At 43.4% G+C, this 16,740-nt stretch overlaps 1 protein-coding gene across 1 annotated transcript; it reads right to left on the bottom strand.

Annotated features, from left to right (window-relative positions):
* Nucleotides 1-659: 659 nt before the first annotated feature.
* On the bottom strand, nucleotides 660-7,627 carry LOC138789225 (olfactory receptor 1J1-like). The gene is made up of 2 exons (XM_069967834.1): nucleotides 7,036-7,627; nucleotides 660-691 (listed from the first exon to the last, which is right to left on the bottom strand). Exons 1-2 carry the CDS (start codon nucleotides 7,625-7,627, stop codon nucleotides 660-662), a joined length of 624 nt encoding a protein of 207 aa, XP_069823935.1.
* Between the last annotated feature and the right edge of the window lie 9,113 nt (nucleotides 7,628-16,740).

Raw genomic sequence — 16,740 nt, 5'->3', positions numbered from 1 at the left:
AGTGATGATGCGCAGGCGGAAGTGGGCAGGACGGAAGTCACAGCTCGCCCGACACATGACGCGGCTGTGACGTCACTGCCTGGCGCACGTACAAGTACTGCAGTCCAGGCCCAAATGGCCAAATAAGAGACAGGGCCTGGGACGCCAGTAAACAGAGAAGCATCCCAACGCAAGCGGTCTGGCCAGATCAGAAGCTGCAGGGATGCAGAGTGAAATCGGAGGCCCCGCACATCACCCCCCCCCCCCCCCGGAACACGGCGCCCAGCATATGCCCGGCAGGAAAAACCCCAGCACACACAAGGCAGAGAGGAGGATAGAGAAGAAAGAAGGGGGAATAGAGGAGGGAGGGAGAGAAAAGGGAGGGATGCATACTGCCCATTAGGAGCCTCAGGAGATAGAGGGAAAAAAAGAAGAGGGACATTAAGGAGACGGATGGGGATTGAGAACATACTCACCATCAGACGTCTACGCCGGCACGGTGCCACGCTGGCGCGTCCAACTCTGGGAGGCTGGGCGAGAAGGGGCTGGTGGAGGGTAGTCTGCATTGGCAGAGACAGACAGCCAGGCTGATTTGTCTCGCAGGAGCCAGCCGTTGGCGCCTGAGGGTAGACAGACCCTCTATATTCAGGGTTCGCTCCTGGGACGCATTGCAGGGTGGATCAGGGTGGATCTAGGATCCGTGGTAGGAAACCTGTAAAGAAAGGAGAAAAACATAAAAGAGAACACAGGCAGAACTGGTCTGGAGTTACCAGACCTGTGTCTGCCTCCTACTGACACTAAGCTAAAACTGAATTGGCTTGGTGCCAGTGGGCGGGTATAGCCTGCTGGGAGGAGCAGACTTCTTTTATTTTTTTCTTAGTGTCAGCCTCCTAGTGGCAGCAGCCTATAACCCATGGAGTCTGTGTCCCCCAATAAGACGCACGAAAAAAGTCATTTTCAGGACTAATAATCCCCTTGTTTGAAACAATAAAAACAGCCATCTTACTATATCAGTACTACACAGTATACGGATACTGGTACAGTATACTGGTGTTGGTATCCAGCAATTTTAAACAGTCAGCTTACATGTTCTAGTGTGCTAATAGCATGTATGCCAATTGTATAATACACTGAAGTTTGTGTTATTGTACTATGAAAGTAACAAATAGCCCATTTACATGTTGTAATCTGATAATAACATAAAACATGGACAAGACTAGCAGTAAAGAACAAGGATGAGGGCATACTGATGATGGTGTGAGCAAAGGCCGTGGGCCAGGGCATGGCGTGCTGCTGAGGAAAAACGGGAATGCTGCTTATCCAGGATCCCTGGTCTCCTCTATTAGTTAGCAGTGGTTCGTGGTACACCACTATTGGATTTACACCAGTGCAAGCAATGTGGATAACTAAGTCTTCCACACTGTTCAGTCTCGCTAACCAAGGAACTGGACCTGTGAATCCTCCCTCTGATCCTCCTTCCTCCCAACTGGGCCACCCCAAGAAAACTCAGAGGAGCTGTTCTCAGGTCCCTTCCCTGATTCAGGGAAGTAATGATTCAGGAGAAACCTGAGGAGATATGACCTTCTACAATCAGAGTGATGATGTTCGGGACCATCAGCTAGTGTCTGAAGAGGTGTATAATGATAATGAGACACAGTTCTCGGTGAGTGAGGTTGTTGATAGTAAGTCAAGGGGATTACCAGAGAGAGGAATGTAAAGACAAGATGATGGATGATGAGGTAACTGACCTGAACAGGGTGGCTGGCAAGCAGACCAGGCACAGCTATTCAGAGGGGGAGGAATCCGCAGCACCGCCACATGCTGGAACAGGCAGTGGGGTGGCCCAAGGGAAAAGCTGTCCCACAACTGTTCCCTAGAGCACTTCCCCACAGCAACCTAGATGGTCAGTAGTGATGCCGTTTTTATCAGTGTAACTATACCACTGCTGTGTCTACTGAAACGCTTCCTGCTAACGCTTTGCACGTTGTCCAGGAGCTGGAGGGAAGTAGTACACTACGTGATATCCAGACCACCCTCATTTCCACTTCTTAGTGCGTATCGGATGATCATTGTAGCAACTGGAGTCATGGATCCGCTGCACCACCACTATTGATGGAATAAGCCGCACCAAGGAGCGAAGTTTAAGGGGCTGCTGGTCTGCAACAGTGCCCACCGCAAGGTGTAATAGACTTGCTGTCAGTGTCGGACTGGCCCACCAGAGGACCAGAGGGTTCTCCGATGGGCCCCCAGCTTTAGTGCCTGCACTAACATTGACTGACATGTTGTTTTTTACTGGTTCTTCATTGGAGGGCCCCCAGGATCATTTTCTCTGGTGGGCCCCAGATACCCCAGTCTGACACTGCTTGCTGGGGCAGGTGACCCAGCAGAGCACAGAGCACAGAACGCTGCCGCACCCTAACAGTTTCCCTAAGTGGGGCTTTGTTATATTTACACACTTTTTAAGTATCTCCAAGGAACTATTACAAGCAATTGTTAGATTGTATAAGCAAAAGCAGCACGTGGTCAGCATTCCTTTCAGATCCTTTTATGTGTCTTGAAGTGTTTACCCAGCTGTATGCTACTCCAGAAGCACATGAAAGTTATCCACGGACCCAGGGGTATTATATATAAAGAAAGACAAACGGTTCTCTCTAGCTCTCTTTAAAAATAATTCAATGCTTTATTTTTATATTTAAAATACTGATGCGTTTCGGGCTTGCTAACACTTAATCATAGCTCTGACACGTTGGGTCAAATGGAACTCCAAATTATGTTATAGGGTAGGAAATCGCATTCTGGATCCCCCAGATTGTGGATCTGTTGATCACTGTGGGAACCGAAATGCGATTGTCTCCTCCCCTATAACAGGTGACAGCCCTTCATTATATGGAGTTCCATATGACCTAGACTGACAGAGCCATAAATAAGGGCTAGCAAGCCCGAAACACGTTGGTATTTTGAATATAAAAATAAAGCATTGAATTATCTTTAATGAGAGCTGGATCCTGCTCATAGAGTCTTCCTAAGGCAATCTCTATGAGAAAATCCCCGCAGTCACACTGACAAAATGCAAAAATTGTTGCTAAATAGAAGGATCATTGTGATGCACCTTTGCTTGAATGAAACAGGTATGGATGATACAGGTATCACCAGATAAGCCAATTAATCTTCAGTAAACAATGGTGCAGCATTTGTCAATTTAATTTAGGCCCTCTTCCTTCAGAGACCCCAAAATAGCCACCTTCTCTACCCCTGATATGTATACCTTTGTGGTTGGATATTCTAGGCTATGCTTTAATAGCCTAATAATAGGTTACAAAATTTGTGTGCAACTTTTGTTTGCTCAAGTTCGTTTTTATTAATCTGTTTTTATGCAACAGTTTATGTGTTAGAAACTCTTAAAAGTTCTGTGTAAACTGTATTTCTATGGTCTGTAGATGTAGCCCATAAGAGGTGCTTTTACCCAACATTGACTCTTTACGTAGCTTTCACCTTATTAAAGTTATGAAACAACTAATTACAAGACTACTAAACTAAGTGTACAAGAACAGCCACACCACTACAGACACCAGCATTTCTCTGCTCGCACATAAGAAATGAGAAGTGATTATAGGGAAACCTGAAAAGGAATTTTGGAAAGAAGTTTACAAATGGAGATGTTTGGGTCTCACAGATAGAAGGCACAAAATAACTAAATTTTTGTCATGCACAGACTGTATTACACTGGAAAGGATTTTTGTAAAATTGGGCACTAAAGGGAGTGAAAATTGTAAAAATCGGACTTAGACCATTACTGGTGGGGGTGCTGGAAAACAAAAAAAAATTGGGGTAGAGGTTTTAAAGTTATGTACAATATATTTGAGATGGAGACAAAAGAAAGGTACTTATGTGCACTACTGGGAGTGTGGCAAAGCTGGTAATAGCTAGATATTAGACAGCTGCTAGTGCTTCTCAAATTGACAAAAGGAGAAATGTGGGCGATAACATACTAAGAGCCGAACTTTGGAAAAGGAGAAAGCAGAAGGAAATGGGGAGGTATTTAGAATATGTAAATCTGTGGTGGAAGTTTTGTGGCAAAGAAAGTGTGGAGACCGGAGACCAGACATAGAGCATCTGGGGTAGTTTGTGTTTTAGTTGGAAGGATTTTTTTTAATATGTATTTATTTATTGATTGAGTGATTTTTTTCCTTTATTTTTTCCTTTTGTTCCCAGACTGCCGGTGGGGTGGGATGGGGTAGGATGGGGTAGGATGGAGCAGGGTGGGAAGGTGGCGGGGTTTCTTTAAGGGAATGAAGAAATCAGAAGGTATATTAATAAAGGAATTAAGTAAGGTTAAAGTAGTTGATGTAAACAGAGGGCAGGATTAGTGGAACTGGCACTAAATTAATAAGTGAAGTAAGCCCCAGAAAAAGGTAGGAAGCAACCTGAGAAAGTCGGAGTGGGGAACAGTAGAGATGAGCGAACCTGGAGCATGCTCGAGTCCATCCGAACCCGAACTTTCAGCATTTGATTAGCGGTAGCTGCTGAAGTTGGGTAAAGCCCTAAGGCTATGTAGAAAACATGGATATAGTCATTGGCTGTATCCATGTTTTCCAGACAACCTTAGAGCTTTATCCAAGTTCAGCAGCCACTGCTAATCAAATGCCGAACGATCGAGTGGGATCGGATGGACTCGAACCCGAACCTGGTTCGTTGATCTGTGAACAGGGTAAAATGTGAATGATAGGACATAAGAATGATGAATGGTGTTACCTGATGATGATTAATAGCTGGTGTGCAATAATATGATAATAATCTAAACACAAGGACAGGGAAGCCTCAGAATGTATGGACTGGGGACCTGATCAGCTCATAGGGCTCCATTATACAGTGGGGAAAAAAAGTATTTAGTCAGTCACCAATAGTGCAAGTTCTACCACTTAAAAAGATGAGAGGCGTCTGTAATTTACATCATAGGTAGACTTCAACTATGGGAGACAAAATGAGAAAACAAATCCCGAAAATCACATTGTCTGATTTTGTAAGAATTTATTTGCAAATTATGGTGGAAAATAAGTATTTGGTCACCTACAAACAATCAAGATTTCTGGCTCTCACAGACCTGTAACTTCTTCTTTAAGAGTCTCCTCTTTCTTCCACTCATTACCTGTAGTAATGGCACCTGTTTAAACTTGTTATCAGTATAAAAAGATACCTGTGCACACCCTCAAACAGTCAGACTCCAAACTCTACTACCAAAGACCAAAGAGCTGTCAAAGGACACCAGAAACAAAATTGTAGCCCTGCACCAGGCTGGGAAGACTGAATCTGCAATAGGCAACCAGCTTGGAGTAAAGAAATCAACTGTGGGAGCAATAATTAGAAAATGGAAGACATACAAGACCACTGATAATCTCCTTCGATCTGGGGCTCCACGCAAAATCTCACCCCGTGGGGTCAAAATGATCACAAGAACCGTGAGCAAAAATCCCAGAACCACGCGGGGGGACATAGTGAATGAACTGCAGAGAGCTGGGACCAATTTAACAAAGCCTACCATCAGTAACACACTACGCCGCCAGGGACTCAGATCCTGCAGTGCCAGACGTGTCCCACTGCTTAAGCCAGTACATATCCGGGCCCGTCTGAAGTTTGCTAGAGAGCATTTGGATGATCCAGAAGAGTATTGGGAGAATGTCCTATGGTCTGATGAAACCAAAGTGGAACTGTTTGGTAGAAACACAACTTAACGTGTTTGGAGGAAAAAGAATACTGATTGCATCCATCAAACACCATACCTACTGTAAAGCATGGGGGTGGAAACATCATGCTTTGGGGCTGTTTCTCTGCAAAGGGGCCAGGACGACTGATCCGGGTACATGAAAAAATGAATGGGGCCATGTATCGTGAGATTTTGAGTGCAAACCTCCTTCCATCAGCAAGGGCATTGAAGATGAAACGTGGCTGGGTCTTTCAACATGACAATGATCCAAAGCACACCGCCAGGGCAACGAAGGAGTGGCTTGGTAAGAAGCATTTCAAGGTCCTGGAGTGGGCTAGCCAGTCTCCAGATCTCAACCCTATAGAAAACCTTTGGAGGGAGTTGAAAGTCCGTGTTGCTAAGCGACAGCTCCAAAACATCACTGCTCTAGAGGAGATCTGCATGGAGGAATGGGCCAACATACCAACAACAGTTTGTGCCAACCTTGTGAAAACTTACAGAAAACATTTGACCTCTGTCATTGCCAACAAAGGATATATAACAAAGTATTGAGATGAAATTTTGTTACTGACCAAATACTTATTTTCCACCATAACTTGCAAATAAATTCTTACAAAATCAGACAATGGGATTTTCTGGATTTGTTTTCTCATTTTGTCTCCCATAGTTGAGGTCTACCTATGATGTAAATGAAAGACGCCTCTCATCTTTTTAAGTGGGAGAACTTGCACTATTGGTGACTGACTAAATACTTTTTTCCCCACTGTATATGGACCTGTAGATTCAAGTGGGAAATCCACTTAGGTGCCCTACACGGTCTGCAATAAAGCGGAGAACGGTGGGACCCTTTTGGATGTGGACTGGGGAGAGTTGGGGTCCTCATCCGGACAGCCTGTCAATAGTTTGAGGGGGTCCAGGTGGGAGGCCTGAGACTTTGACCTGGGTAGAGAAGGTGAAATATGAATGGGAGACTAAAAGTGATAGAGAAAAAGGATATATAATGGAATGTGGATGAGTGAATTAGAAGAATGGATGATGATGACCCTGTCTTCCTTTTCTCTCTTCTTGTTCTTATTTTTCTTTCCTTTCTTCTTGTGCTCTGATAGATAAAAAATTTGTTGAGAGTAAAAGTAGGACATGGCAAGGAGTAGAGTGTCAGACTTAAAGTAGGTATAGAGTCCAGTAATATATTAAAGGGTGTTTTAGATCGGAGAGACCAGTCCAGCCTTCTGTGTTTTTTGGAAAAATAAAATAAGTTTTTTAAAAAAAAGTTATGAAACAACTTAAAAAAGTAGGTGTCAAGGCAGACATCTTGGAACGAAGTGTACAAGAACATCCCCACCACTACAGTTTACAGCATTTCTCTGCCCGCACATGCTTATACATAAGTTTCTTTATACTCTCTAACATGTCCTGATTCCTCAAACTGTAAACTATAGGGTTAATAAGTGGCGGTAACACTATGTAGATTAAAGACTTGAACTTGTTGTCATTCTGAGAGTTATCTCTAGACGGCACTATATAGATGGAGTTCAGCGTGCCGTAATAAACGCAGACCACCAGCAGGTGAGAGCTACAGGTGGAGAAAGCCTTCTTCCGTCCAGACATGGAGGAAATCTTTAGAATGGTAAAGAAGATGCAGTTGTAAGATGCAACAATCAAAAGAAATGGAAAAAAGACACTGAGCAAAGAGACAATGAAATCGTCCCACATTAGAATCGTATTGTAAGAAGTTGAAATTTGAAGAATTTCAGCAATGTCACAAAAGTAATGGTCAATGACGCTGGAGCCACAAAACTCCATCTGGACTATAACTATCAGTTCACTTGACATAAGAATAAAGGAAAAGATCCAAGAGAAGCTCACAAGGTACAGACAGTTTTTAGAATTTATGATGGTGACATAGTGTAATGGGTAACAGATGGCGAGATATCGATCATAGGCCATAACTGTTAGGATGTATGACTCAGCAATCGTAAGACAGCTATGTACATAATATTGGAGAAAACACCCTTTTAGAGATAAATGGCCGCCTTGCCATAGAATGACATGTAACAAAGCCGGTAAGATGTTGGATGTGAGTAATACATCAGCTAGTGATAGATTCTTAAGGAAGAAGTACATGGGATGTCTAAGTTGCTTACTGACTGATACTGATACAATGATAAGAAGGTTTCCAACCAGTATGACTATGAAAATTAGAAGGAAGAAAAAGAAGAACACAATGTTATAGTTGTAAAGGGTTTCGAATCCTTGAAGAAAAATCTCATTTACCGAGGTGGCATTGTCCTCACACATCTTCCCGGTACATAATAATAAGTCCTCCAGATCTGTGAAAGTGAAGAAATGTAAATATTTAGATCAGGGGTGTCAAACTCCAATACACAGTGGGCTAAAATTAAAAAATTGGACAAAGTCACGGGCCAACCTTGACAATTATTGAAGAGCACATGCGACGGTCCTGGCACTGTCAGGGCAGCATGTGGTGTTCCTGGCACTGTCAAAGATGTGCGTCTTCCAGTGTTTAGTAGTCAGCCCCTACCCACCCTTCCCCTGGATACAGCCCTTATACTCACCCCTTCCTGATGGTCCCGCTCTTAAAGCCGGTGTTGCCAGAGAAACATCCACCCACTCATCTTTTCATGTAAGTATGGTGAGTCATATCCTGGGGTAGGGTGGGTTTGGGGAGCTGTAAAGGGATAACAAGTTGTCCCAACCGGGGTAACAAGGGGTAACAAGTTGTCCCAACAAGTTGTCACCCTTTTTTGCTGCCCCAGAGGCTGCGGGAGACACCCAGCACAGGACGTGTGTGATGACGTCACTGTGCTGCCAGCCCGGCGCTGGCAGCACAGTGACATCATCACACAAATCCTGTGCTTGGTGTCTCCAGCTCACATACTCCTAGGCTGCAGGCTAAAAATTGCCTGTGGCCTACAAGATAAAGATATGGGCGGTTCTAGCGGCTGTCTGGACACCCATATCATAATCTAAGGGGATGTTTGTGGGCCAGATGTAGTTCAATTGCCTGGTGGGCCAAAAATAATGGCACCGCGGGCCAGACTTGGCCCATGGGCCAGAGTTTGACATGACTGATCTAGATCATGGCATTAAAGTACAAGAAGAAGGGAACAGGTTTAGAAGTTACACATGCATGGGGGGTTATTTGACTATGGGGGTCAATGAAGTAAGTGGTGTGTAGCTGACAATAACAGACAATATGATTTATGGCCACTCCCTGAAATATGCCACCTGAGGATATAAGTTCATTTGGCCTAATTGCAGAAACCGCCCTGACCTTAGATGTAGGGTGTCAAGATATGCTTCTGTGTGCATGATGCATATTAAATCAGAATATATTCTGTATGTATGCTATATATTATATCATATTTTTCTTCTTTATACGCAGGATAAGGACTTTGTGCTACCATAACATAATAATAATAATAATAATAATAATAATAATAATTAATCTGACTTACAAATAGTGAAGCACATTCACCAATCTTCTTAGGCACACATTAAACAGAAAGCAAATCCATCCTGATACTTACTGAGGGTGCAAATAAGTCAGATATAGCATTAGGCTAGGTTTACATGTATTATTTTGGTCAACATTTAGCTAGAAGTGCCGAAAAAGGCTATGTTCCCACAATGCCCCCCCCCCCCCCCGGTTTTGTGGCACCAATATGCGGTCGGTTCATGTATATTACAGCCATAATTTGCATAATCTGTGTATTGATGCCAAAATCACGAATGTCCATTTAAAAATTAAAAAAAAAACACCACCGCCATAAAAAAACAAACAAACAAAAAAACACACACACACACAAACATTTTGGGAACAAAGCCCAAGGTGCACTTCTTTTTGTTATAGTTTTTTTTCTGTGTTATAGTATTAATTATATTATACTTATATACTATATTATATTATAATTATTATTATACTTTATGTGATCCCGGCCTTACTGTTATGTAGGGCATGGGTAACGGGCTACCTTTTTTTGGTAAACACATTTGTATGACATATGAAACATTGCTTTCCAAATATACCGTACAAAATCGAGGTTAAAGGTGTGCAAAAGTAGTTGTAAATTTTACAAAATCTAGAAAGTATTCTATACCTTTACATTGTGTAGACCAGTATATCTCAATGCCGATCCTCACGTTGTGTTCAGGATTCCTTTAGTGTTTTGCCCACTATGGTCAGTGCATAAAATATTACCTCAATCATTCTCTACATGGCATGTACTCAAATGAAGACATGCTGAGGGATCTTAAAGGGCTTGTGTGACCATTAAAATGCTATCTAATCTATCAACATAATGTTATAGAGCAGGAAGAGCCGAGCAGATTGATATCTTTGTGGAAAAAGATTCATTATAACATGTAACTTTCTGATTGAAAGATGACACTGAATAATAGGACCTTCTACTGGATCAAAAGTAGGTGGACAGTATGTGTAATAGGGTTATGAAGGGGGAGATTTATCAAACATGGTGTAAAGTGAAACTGGCTCAGTTGCCAGTAGCAGCCAATCAGATTCCATTTTCATTCCTCACAGACTCTTTGGAAAATGAAAGGTGGAATCTGATTGGTTGCTAGGGGTAACTAAGCCAGTTTCACTTTACACCATGTTTGATAAGTCTCCCACTTCATAACCCTATTACAGATACTGTCCACCTACTTTTGGACCACCCTGTATATTTCTGCTCAGTACGTCCTAACATGATGTTGGTAGATTAGAATACATGTACTGTATATGTTCCCTTTAAGGAATACAATTGAGAAACACTACAATATACTAGTTTTTGACAATGTAAGTCCCACCATAACATTGCTCTCTCAATCTGGTAAACTCATTTACATACCATAAGCAAGTTACATTTCCAAAGTTCATCATGAAGGACGGAGATATTAATTTCTTATCTGAAATAGATTTTTTTTTTTACATACGATAAATAACTTGCTAATAATAAAATATTGCAAAGCTCCATATGGTCCATCAAAAAAACTGTTGCGTCAATGTCCTTGAGTGCTCGGTATTTACACCTTCTGCCACACACGTTTCATTGATTATATATCCTGGCTTATAACATATTGGTAATATCCTTCTGGGTATAAATATAGTTTAAAAAAACAACAACATATTAGTCCCCGGTGTACAGTATATGGGAAAGAACACGAGAAGTACAATTATCCATGTTAATTAAAACGTAAAAAAAAAAAAAAAAAAAAAAAGAAGAAAAGAAATGTATGTCCTCAACTTATATACACCTTATCACGCCAAAAATAGATTTATAAAAAATAAAATAGATGAGACTTCTAGAATGAAGAAAATTAGTGAAATTGTAAGATATAACAGTAATTTAGAGTAGTAGTATAGAGAGAGCATGCTGAAGCATAGTGTTTAGACCTGCACCTCGCGGTGTTTTCTCGTGACATATTGTACTTTACATTTCTGGTAAATTGGAGTCGATACTTATAACAAATCTTTATGAAAAAAAACAAAATAACGTGAAAAATTGTGAAAAAATGCATTTTTCTAACTTTGAAACTTTTTTGCTTATACAGAAAATGGTTATGCCACATAATTTATATATTAAATAGCATTAGCAACATGTCTACTTTATGTTGGCGGCATTTATTAAACTATCTTTCATTTTTTTAGACAATAGAAAGCGTAAAACATTAGCAGCAATTTTCCAAATTTTCAGTAAAATTTCAAAATCAGATATTTTTAGGGACCTGTTCAGGTTAAAAGTGTATTTGAGGGTCATGTATGTTAAAAAGCCCCACAAAGCACCCCATTTCAGAAACTGCACCCCCTAAACTGTGCAAAAGCACATCCAGAAAGTGTTTTAACCCTTTAGGGGAGTCACAGATATAAAAGCTAAGTGTGTAAGAAATTTGAAATTTTTAATTTTCTGTGCAGAGATTTTATTGTAATCCAATTTTTTTCATAATTATAAACCTATTACCAGAGAAACGCACCCCAATAATTATTGCCCCGTTTCTGCAGTTTATAGAAATACCCCATATGTGACCCTATTGCGCTATTTGACACAACCACAAGCCTCAGATACAAAGGAGCGCCCAGTGAATTTTAATGGCTCCGTTATATTTGGTCATTTCTGACTGTACCACTTCAGGTTGGCAGAGGCTCTGGGGTGCCAAAACATAAAAAACACCCCTAAAGGGACACCATTTAGAAAACTACACCCCTCAAGGAATGTAACAAGGGGTGCGGTGAGCATCTGGACCCCACAGGTGCTTCACAGATTTTCCGAACAATATGGCGTGAAAAAGGAAAAATTTATTTTTTACACTAAAACGTTGTTCTAGCCTTCAAAGCCTTCAAAGGAAAAAAAACACAAAACGTGTAGCGCAGTTTCTCCCGAGTACAGAAATACCCCACATGTGAACATAAAGTGCCAAGCGGGTGCAGGACGAGCCTCCAAAGGGAAGGAGCGCCAATTGGCTTTTGGAAGCTGGATTTCACTGGAATGGATTTCAAGGGCCACGTCGCATTTACAGAGCCCTCGTGTTACCAAGACACTGGAAACCCCCCACAAGTGACCTCATTCTGGAAACTACACCCCTCAAGGAATCTTACAAGGGGGGCAATGAGCATATGGACCCCACTGGTGATGGGCACAAATGTGGAATAATGTGACGTGAAAGTGAAAATTTTCATTTTTTCACTTTCATAGCACAAATGTGCCCGTCATCAAGGGGTCCATATCCTCACTGCACCGCTTGTTAGATTCCTTGAGGGGTGCAGTTTCCAGAATGGGGTCACTTGTGGGGGGTTTCCACTGTCTTGGCAGCACGAGGGCTCTGTAAATGCGACATGGCGTTCATCATCCATTCTGGCCACATCCAGCCTGCAAAATCCAAATAGCGCTCCTTCCCTTCGGAGGCTTGCCCTGTGCCCACATGGCGCTTTATGTCCACATGTGGGGTATTTACGGAGTCGGGGGAAATTGCTCTACACATTTTTTTTTCTCTTTTAACCCCTTGTGAAAATGAAAAATTCAAGGCTAGACCAACATAAAAGTGTAAAATATTTTATATTTCATTTTCACACCACATTGTTCCACATTTGTGCCCATTACCAGTGGGGTCCATATGCTCACTACACCCCTTGTTACATTCCATGAGGGGTGTAGTTTCCATAATGGGGTCACTTGTGGGGGGTTTCAACTTTCTTGGCAACACAGGGGCCTTTTGAATGCAACATGGCCACTTGAAATCCATTCCATCCAAATCCAGCCTCCAAAAGCCAAATGGCGCTCCTTCCCTTTGGAGGCTTACCCTGCACCCGCATGGCGCTTTATGTCTACATGTGGGGTATTTCCGTACTCAGGGGAAATTTCTCTACACATTTTGTGTTTTTTTTATCTTTTAGCCCCTTGTGAAAATGAAAAAATCACCTGTTGCGCTGGGTCCGCTCCATGGCTGCTAAATATTAGGGCTTTATTACTACTTCTGATATTTACGGATCGTGCCGCAAGCTACAGTAGCTCGGGCAGCGAGGGACCGGAAGAGGGGGTGCTGGTATAAAAGTTATCCCGTCCAGGTGGTAACCTTTATCCAGCAGTGGGAAGATCTGTTCCGGAACGATCTTCCCACTAACTCCGAGGATTGGGGGGAGGGGGGCATCTGGGGGCTGGATTCGAGTGTCCCTTCCTACATACACTCTAAGGGTACGTGCACACTGTGGAATGGCGAAGGATAACCCTTCATGCATTCCGCAGCTGGCACCCACCGGCGGACTGATGGAGGCGTGTGTCTCCACCCGTGTCATAGACCATTCTATGCAATGGCGGATTCTGCTCTCCGTACAACGTATTCATTCTTTGGATGGACGATGGAATCCACCCATGCATAGAATGGTCTATGACACGGGTGGAGACACGCCCCCGCATCAGTCCGCCGGTGGGTGCCAGCTGCGGAATGCACAAAGGGTTATCCTTTGCCATTCCGCAGTGTGCACGTACCCTAAATCTGTAAGTGTACCCTGAGGTACGCTCACAGAGTTTGGAGAATTTCACGCCATACCGTCATCTCTTATTGGGACGGTACTGGCGGAGAAGACGTGTCTGGGGGGCAGCGTACGCTACGCTACCCCCAGACACGTCACTGGATGATGAGAACGATGAGGATGAATGGAGGAAAAAAGGATCCCCCCATTCATCCTCACTGGCTCTTTCGGTGTCCGAGGCAATAATAGCGTATGCGTCTGATACTGAAAACACGCCAGGAGGCCACTTTTATATGGAGATTGGTATATGGGGTATGTAGTGGTGTAGTGTCAAACTTTATTCAATGTAGTGTAGTGTGGTGTAATGTAGTGCTTTTTACGTGTTTTTTTACAGTAAGTATAAAAAAAAAACCTACGCCAAAAATGGTGTTGCTGATAAATGCCGCACTTATGTGTGGCACTTATCAGCAGACCGTGGCAGTAGGATATAGAAAAAAAACACCCTACGCCAAAAAGGAGGAGTTGCTGATTAGCAGCGCACTTTCGTGCGATGCTGATCAACACTCAGCGGTGATAGGGTGCGGAAAATAGAAAAAAAAATTGGAAAAAAAAAACTTTTACTACATTCTGAACATCCCTATAGCTGTTGATAAGTGTATTACACTTATCAGCCGCTAGAGGGCAGCAGAGTGCAAAATCCGAAAAAAGACGACGCTGGAGCCGAAAAAAGCCGAACGGGACCCCACGGAAGAAGCCAAAGACCCGACGAGAAGACGAGGACGCCGAGAACCCAGAAGACGCCGATCAGGACCCCAGGACAGGTGAGTAATGTACAAATACCTGCTCTGGACCCCTCAGCTACCTAGCTGAGGGGTCCAGAGCAGGTATTTATTACATTTGGGGACTTTGATCGCCGTGCCACCGACCCGATCGCCGTGAACGGCCGGCCGGTACCAGACGGCTGTTCACGGCGATCGGGCCGGTGGCACCGTGACCACCATTGCTTTTTACAGTAATGGCGGTCGGTGCCGTCCTCGCCATCGGAAAGGTGCCGATCGCCCTTATTGGCTGATCTGAATTGATCAGCCAATAGCAGCGATCGTCAGCACGGGGGGTTTAACCAACCCCCGTGCCGAGAAGCTAAGATGGCTTGCTATGATTTAAAGCAGGCAATCTTCCCTGATCGCTGTGTGTGAACACACAGCGATCGGGGAAACCGCGGGCGTACATTTATGCCCTGTTGCGTTAAAGCCCAGACAACGGGGGCGTAAGTGTACGCCCGATGTCGTTAAGGGGTTAATTAGCCAATAAACCTGCGGAGAAAGCCTGGCACATCCTGTTATGCCATAGCTCTGTTGGCTACTGGCATTGCAGTGATTGGTCAGCCGCATCAGATGACCTTGGTCTTTATAGGTCCGGATCACCTGAATGCTTGGCTTAGATTTTAAGAGGAAACAAAAGGAGAGAGGGGCACCTCCTGGTGCAATAACGTGGTGGGCTTATGTGTCTATTCCAGTGGAAAATGGATGCACTCACCTTGTGGAGTTGTGCAAATGATAGACACAACTCTACTGTAGGTATATGATGTCAATCGGACAGGGACCGCAGCGATTCCTTGGGTTGCAGCCAACGAGGTTGTATCTCAGAAGAGATCACAGGAACCAAAGGAGAACCCGTAGGAGGGTCAGCGCAGGTCGACGTCCAGGAGACCAGCAAAATCACATAGGAGCATCACACAAAGATGTGACTTAATTGTTCTGTTTAATAGCGCTATTAAACAGAACAATTGAGTCACATCTTTGTGTGATGCTCCTATGTGATTTCGCTGGTCTCCTGGACGTCGACCTGCGCTGACCCTCCTACGGGTTCTCCTTTGGTTCCTGTGATTTCTTCTGAGATACAACTCTGCTTGGCTTAGATTTTGGTATTTAAAAGACAGGGAGAGATCCTGGAGGAGGTAGAGTGCTAGTGTAGGGAATCAATTTAACTAGGCAGGCCAGTATCCCAGAAAAACCCTAAAGTTATTTTTATGATTAATACCCTCCTTGTGTGAAATAATAAAAACAGCCATCTTACTTATATCAGTACTACACAGTATACTGATACTGGTACAGTATACTTATAATAATATACAGAAATTATAAGCAGTTATAAAACAGCCAGGGTATGTATTCTAGTGTGCTAACAACATATACACCAGTTGCATAATAGGATGAACTTTGCGTTATTGTAGTACGAAAGTAACAAATAGCCAGTTTACATGTTGTAATCTGATGATAATATAAAACATTGGCAAAATTAGCAGTAAAAAACGAGGATGAGGGCATAATGATGATGGTGGTGTAGGCAGAGACCGTGGGCCTTGGCATGATAAAACAGTGCCTGTGCTAAGGGAGAATGAGAACACTGCGTATCCAGGATCCCTGGTCTCCTCTCCCAGTTAGCAGGGATGTGTGGTACACCACTATTGGATTCTCGGCAGCGCAAACAGGTGATGATGTGGATGGAGGATAACATGTTGACTCCCTCTGATCCTCCTTCCTCCTAACTGGGCCACTCCTGGAAAACTGTTCTCAGGTCCCATCCCTGGTTCTTAGGTAATACTTCAGGAGGCACCTTATGAAAAGATTTGATCTTCCACAGTGTTCACACTACGTAAGTTTAGCAATAAACATGGCGGTTGTAACAGCGGCCGTGATTAATAAAGAACTTACGTAGTGCTGTGGTCTAAGGAATCTGGGCCAGAGTGTATACACATAGTATATACTCCGTCCAGGATCCCTAGGGGCGTCGCAAGAAACTGACATGTCAGTTTTCTGCAGCCGCTATTCACTGAATAACAACCGCAGGAAACCTGTCAGTGCACACAATAAAGAGTGCGGTTCCGGCCGCATTCTCCATTATGTGCAGCGGGGGATTCGGATGCGGGAGCACACTAATGCACCCACATCCGAATTCAACGGCGGTGAAGATCATCTGGTTGGTACTGCAGAACCGGCTGGATGATCTTCTCTGACACCAGCGGGTTTCTTACTACGTGGGAACATGGCCTTAAGGTGCATTCATACATTCTCTG

The sequence above is a fragment of the Dendropsophus ebraccatus genome, chromosome 4, assembly GCF_027789765.1.
Source record: "Dendropsophus ebraccatus isolate aDenEbr1 chromosome 4, aDenEbr1.pat, whole genome shotgun sequence".
In the NCBI taxonomy this organism is placed as follows: Eukaryota; Metazoa; Chordata; class Amphibia; order Anura; family Hylidae; genus Dendropsophus; species Dendropsophus ebraccatus.
This window is presented reverse-complemented; position numbering and strand designations above follow the sequence as displayed.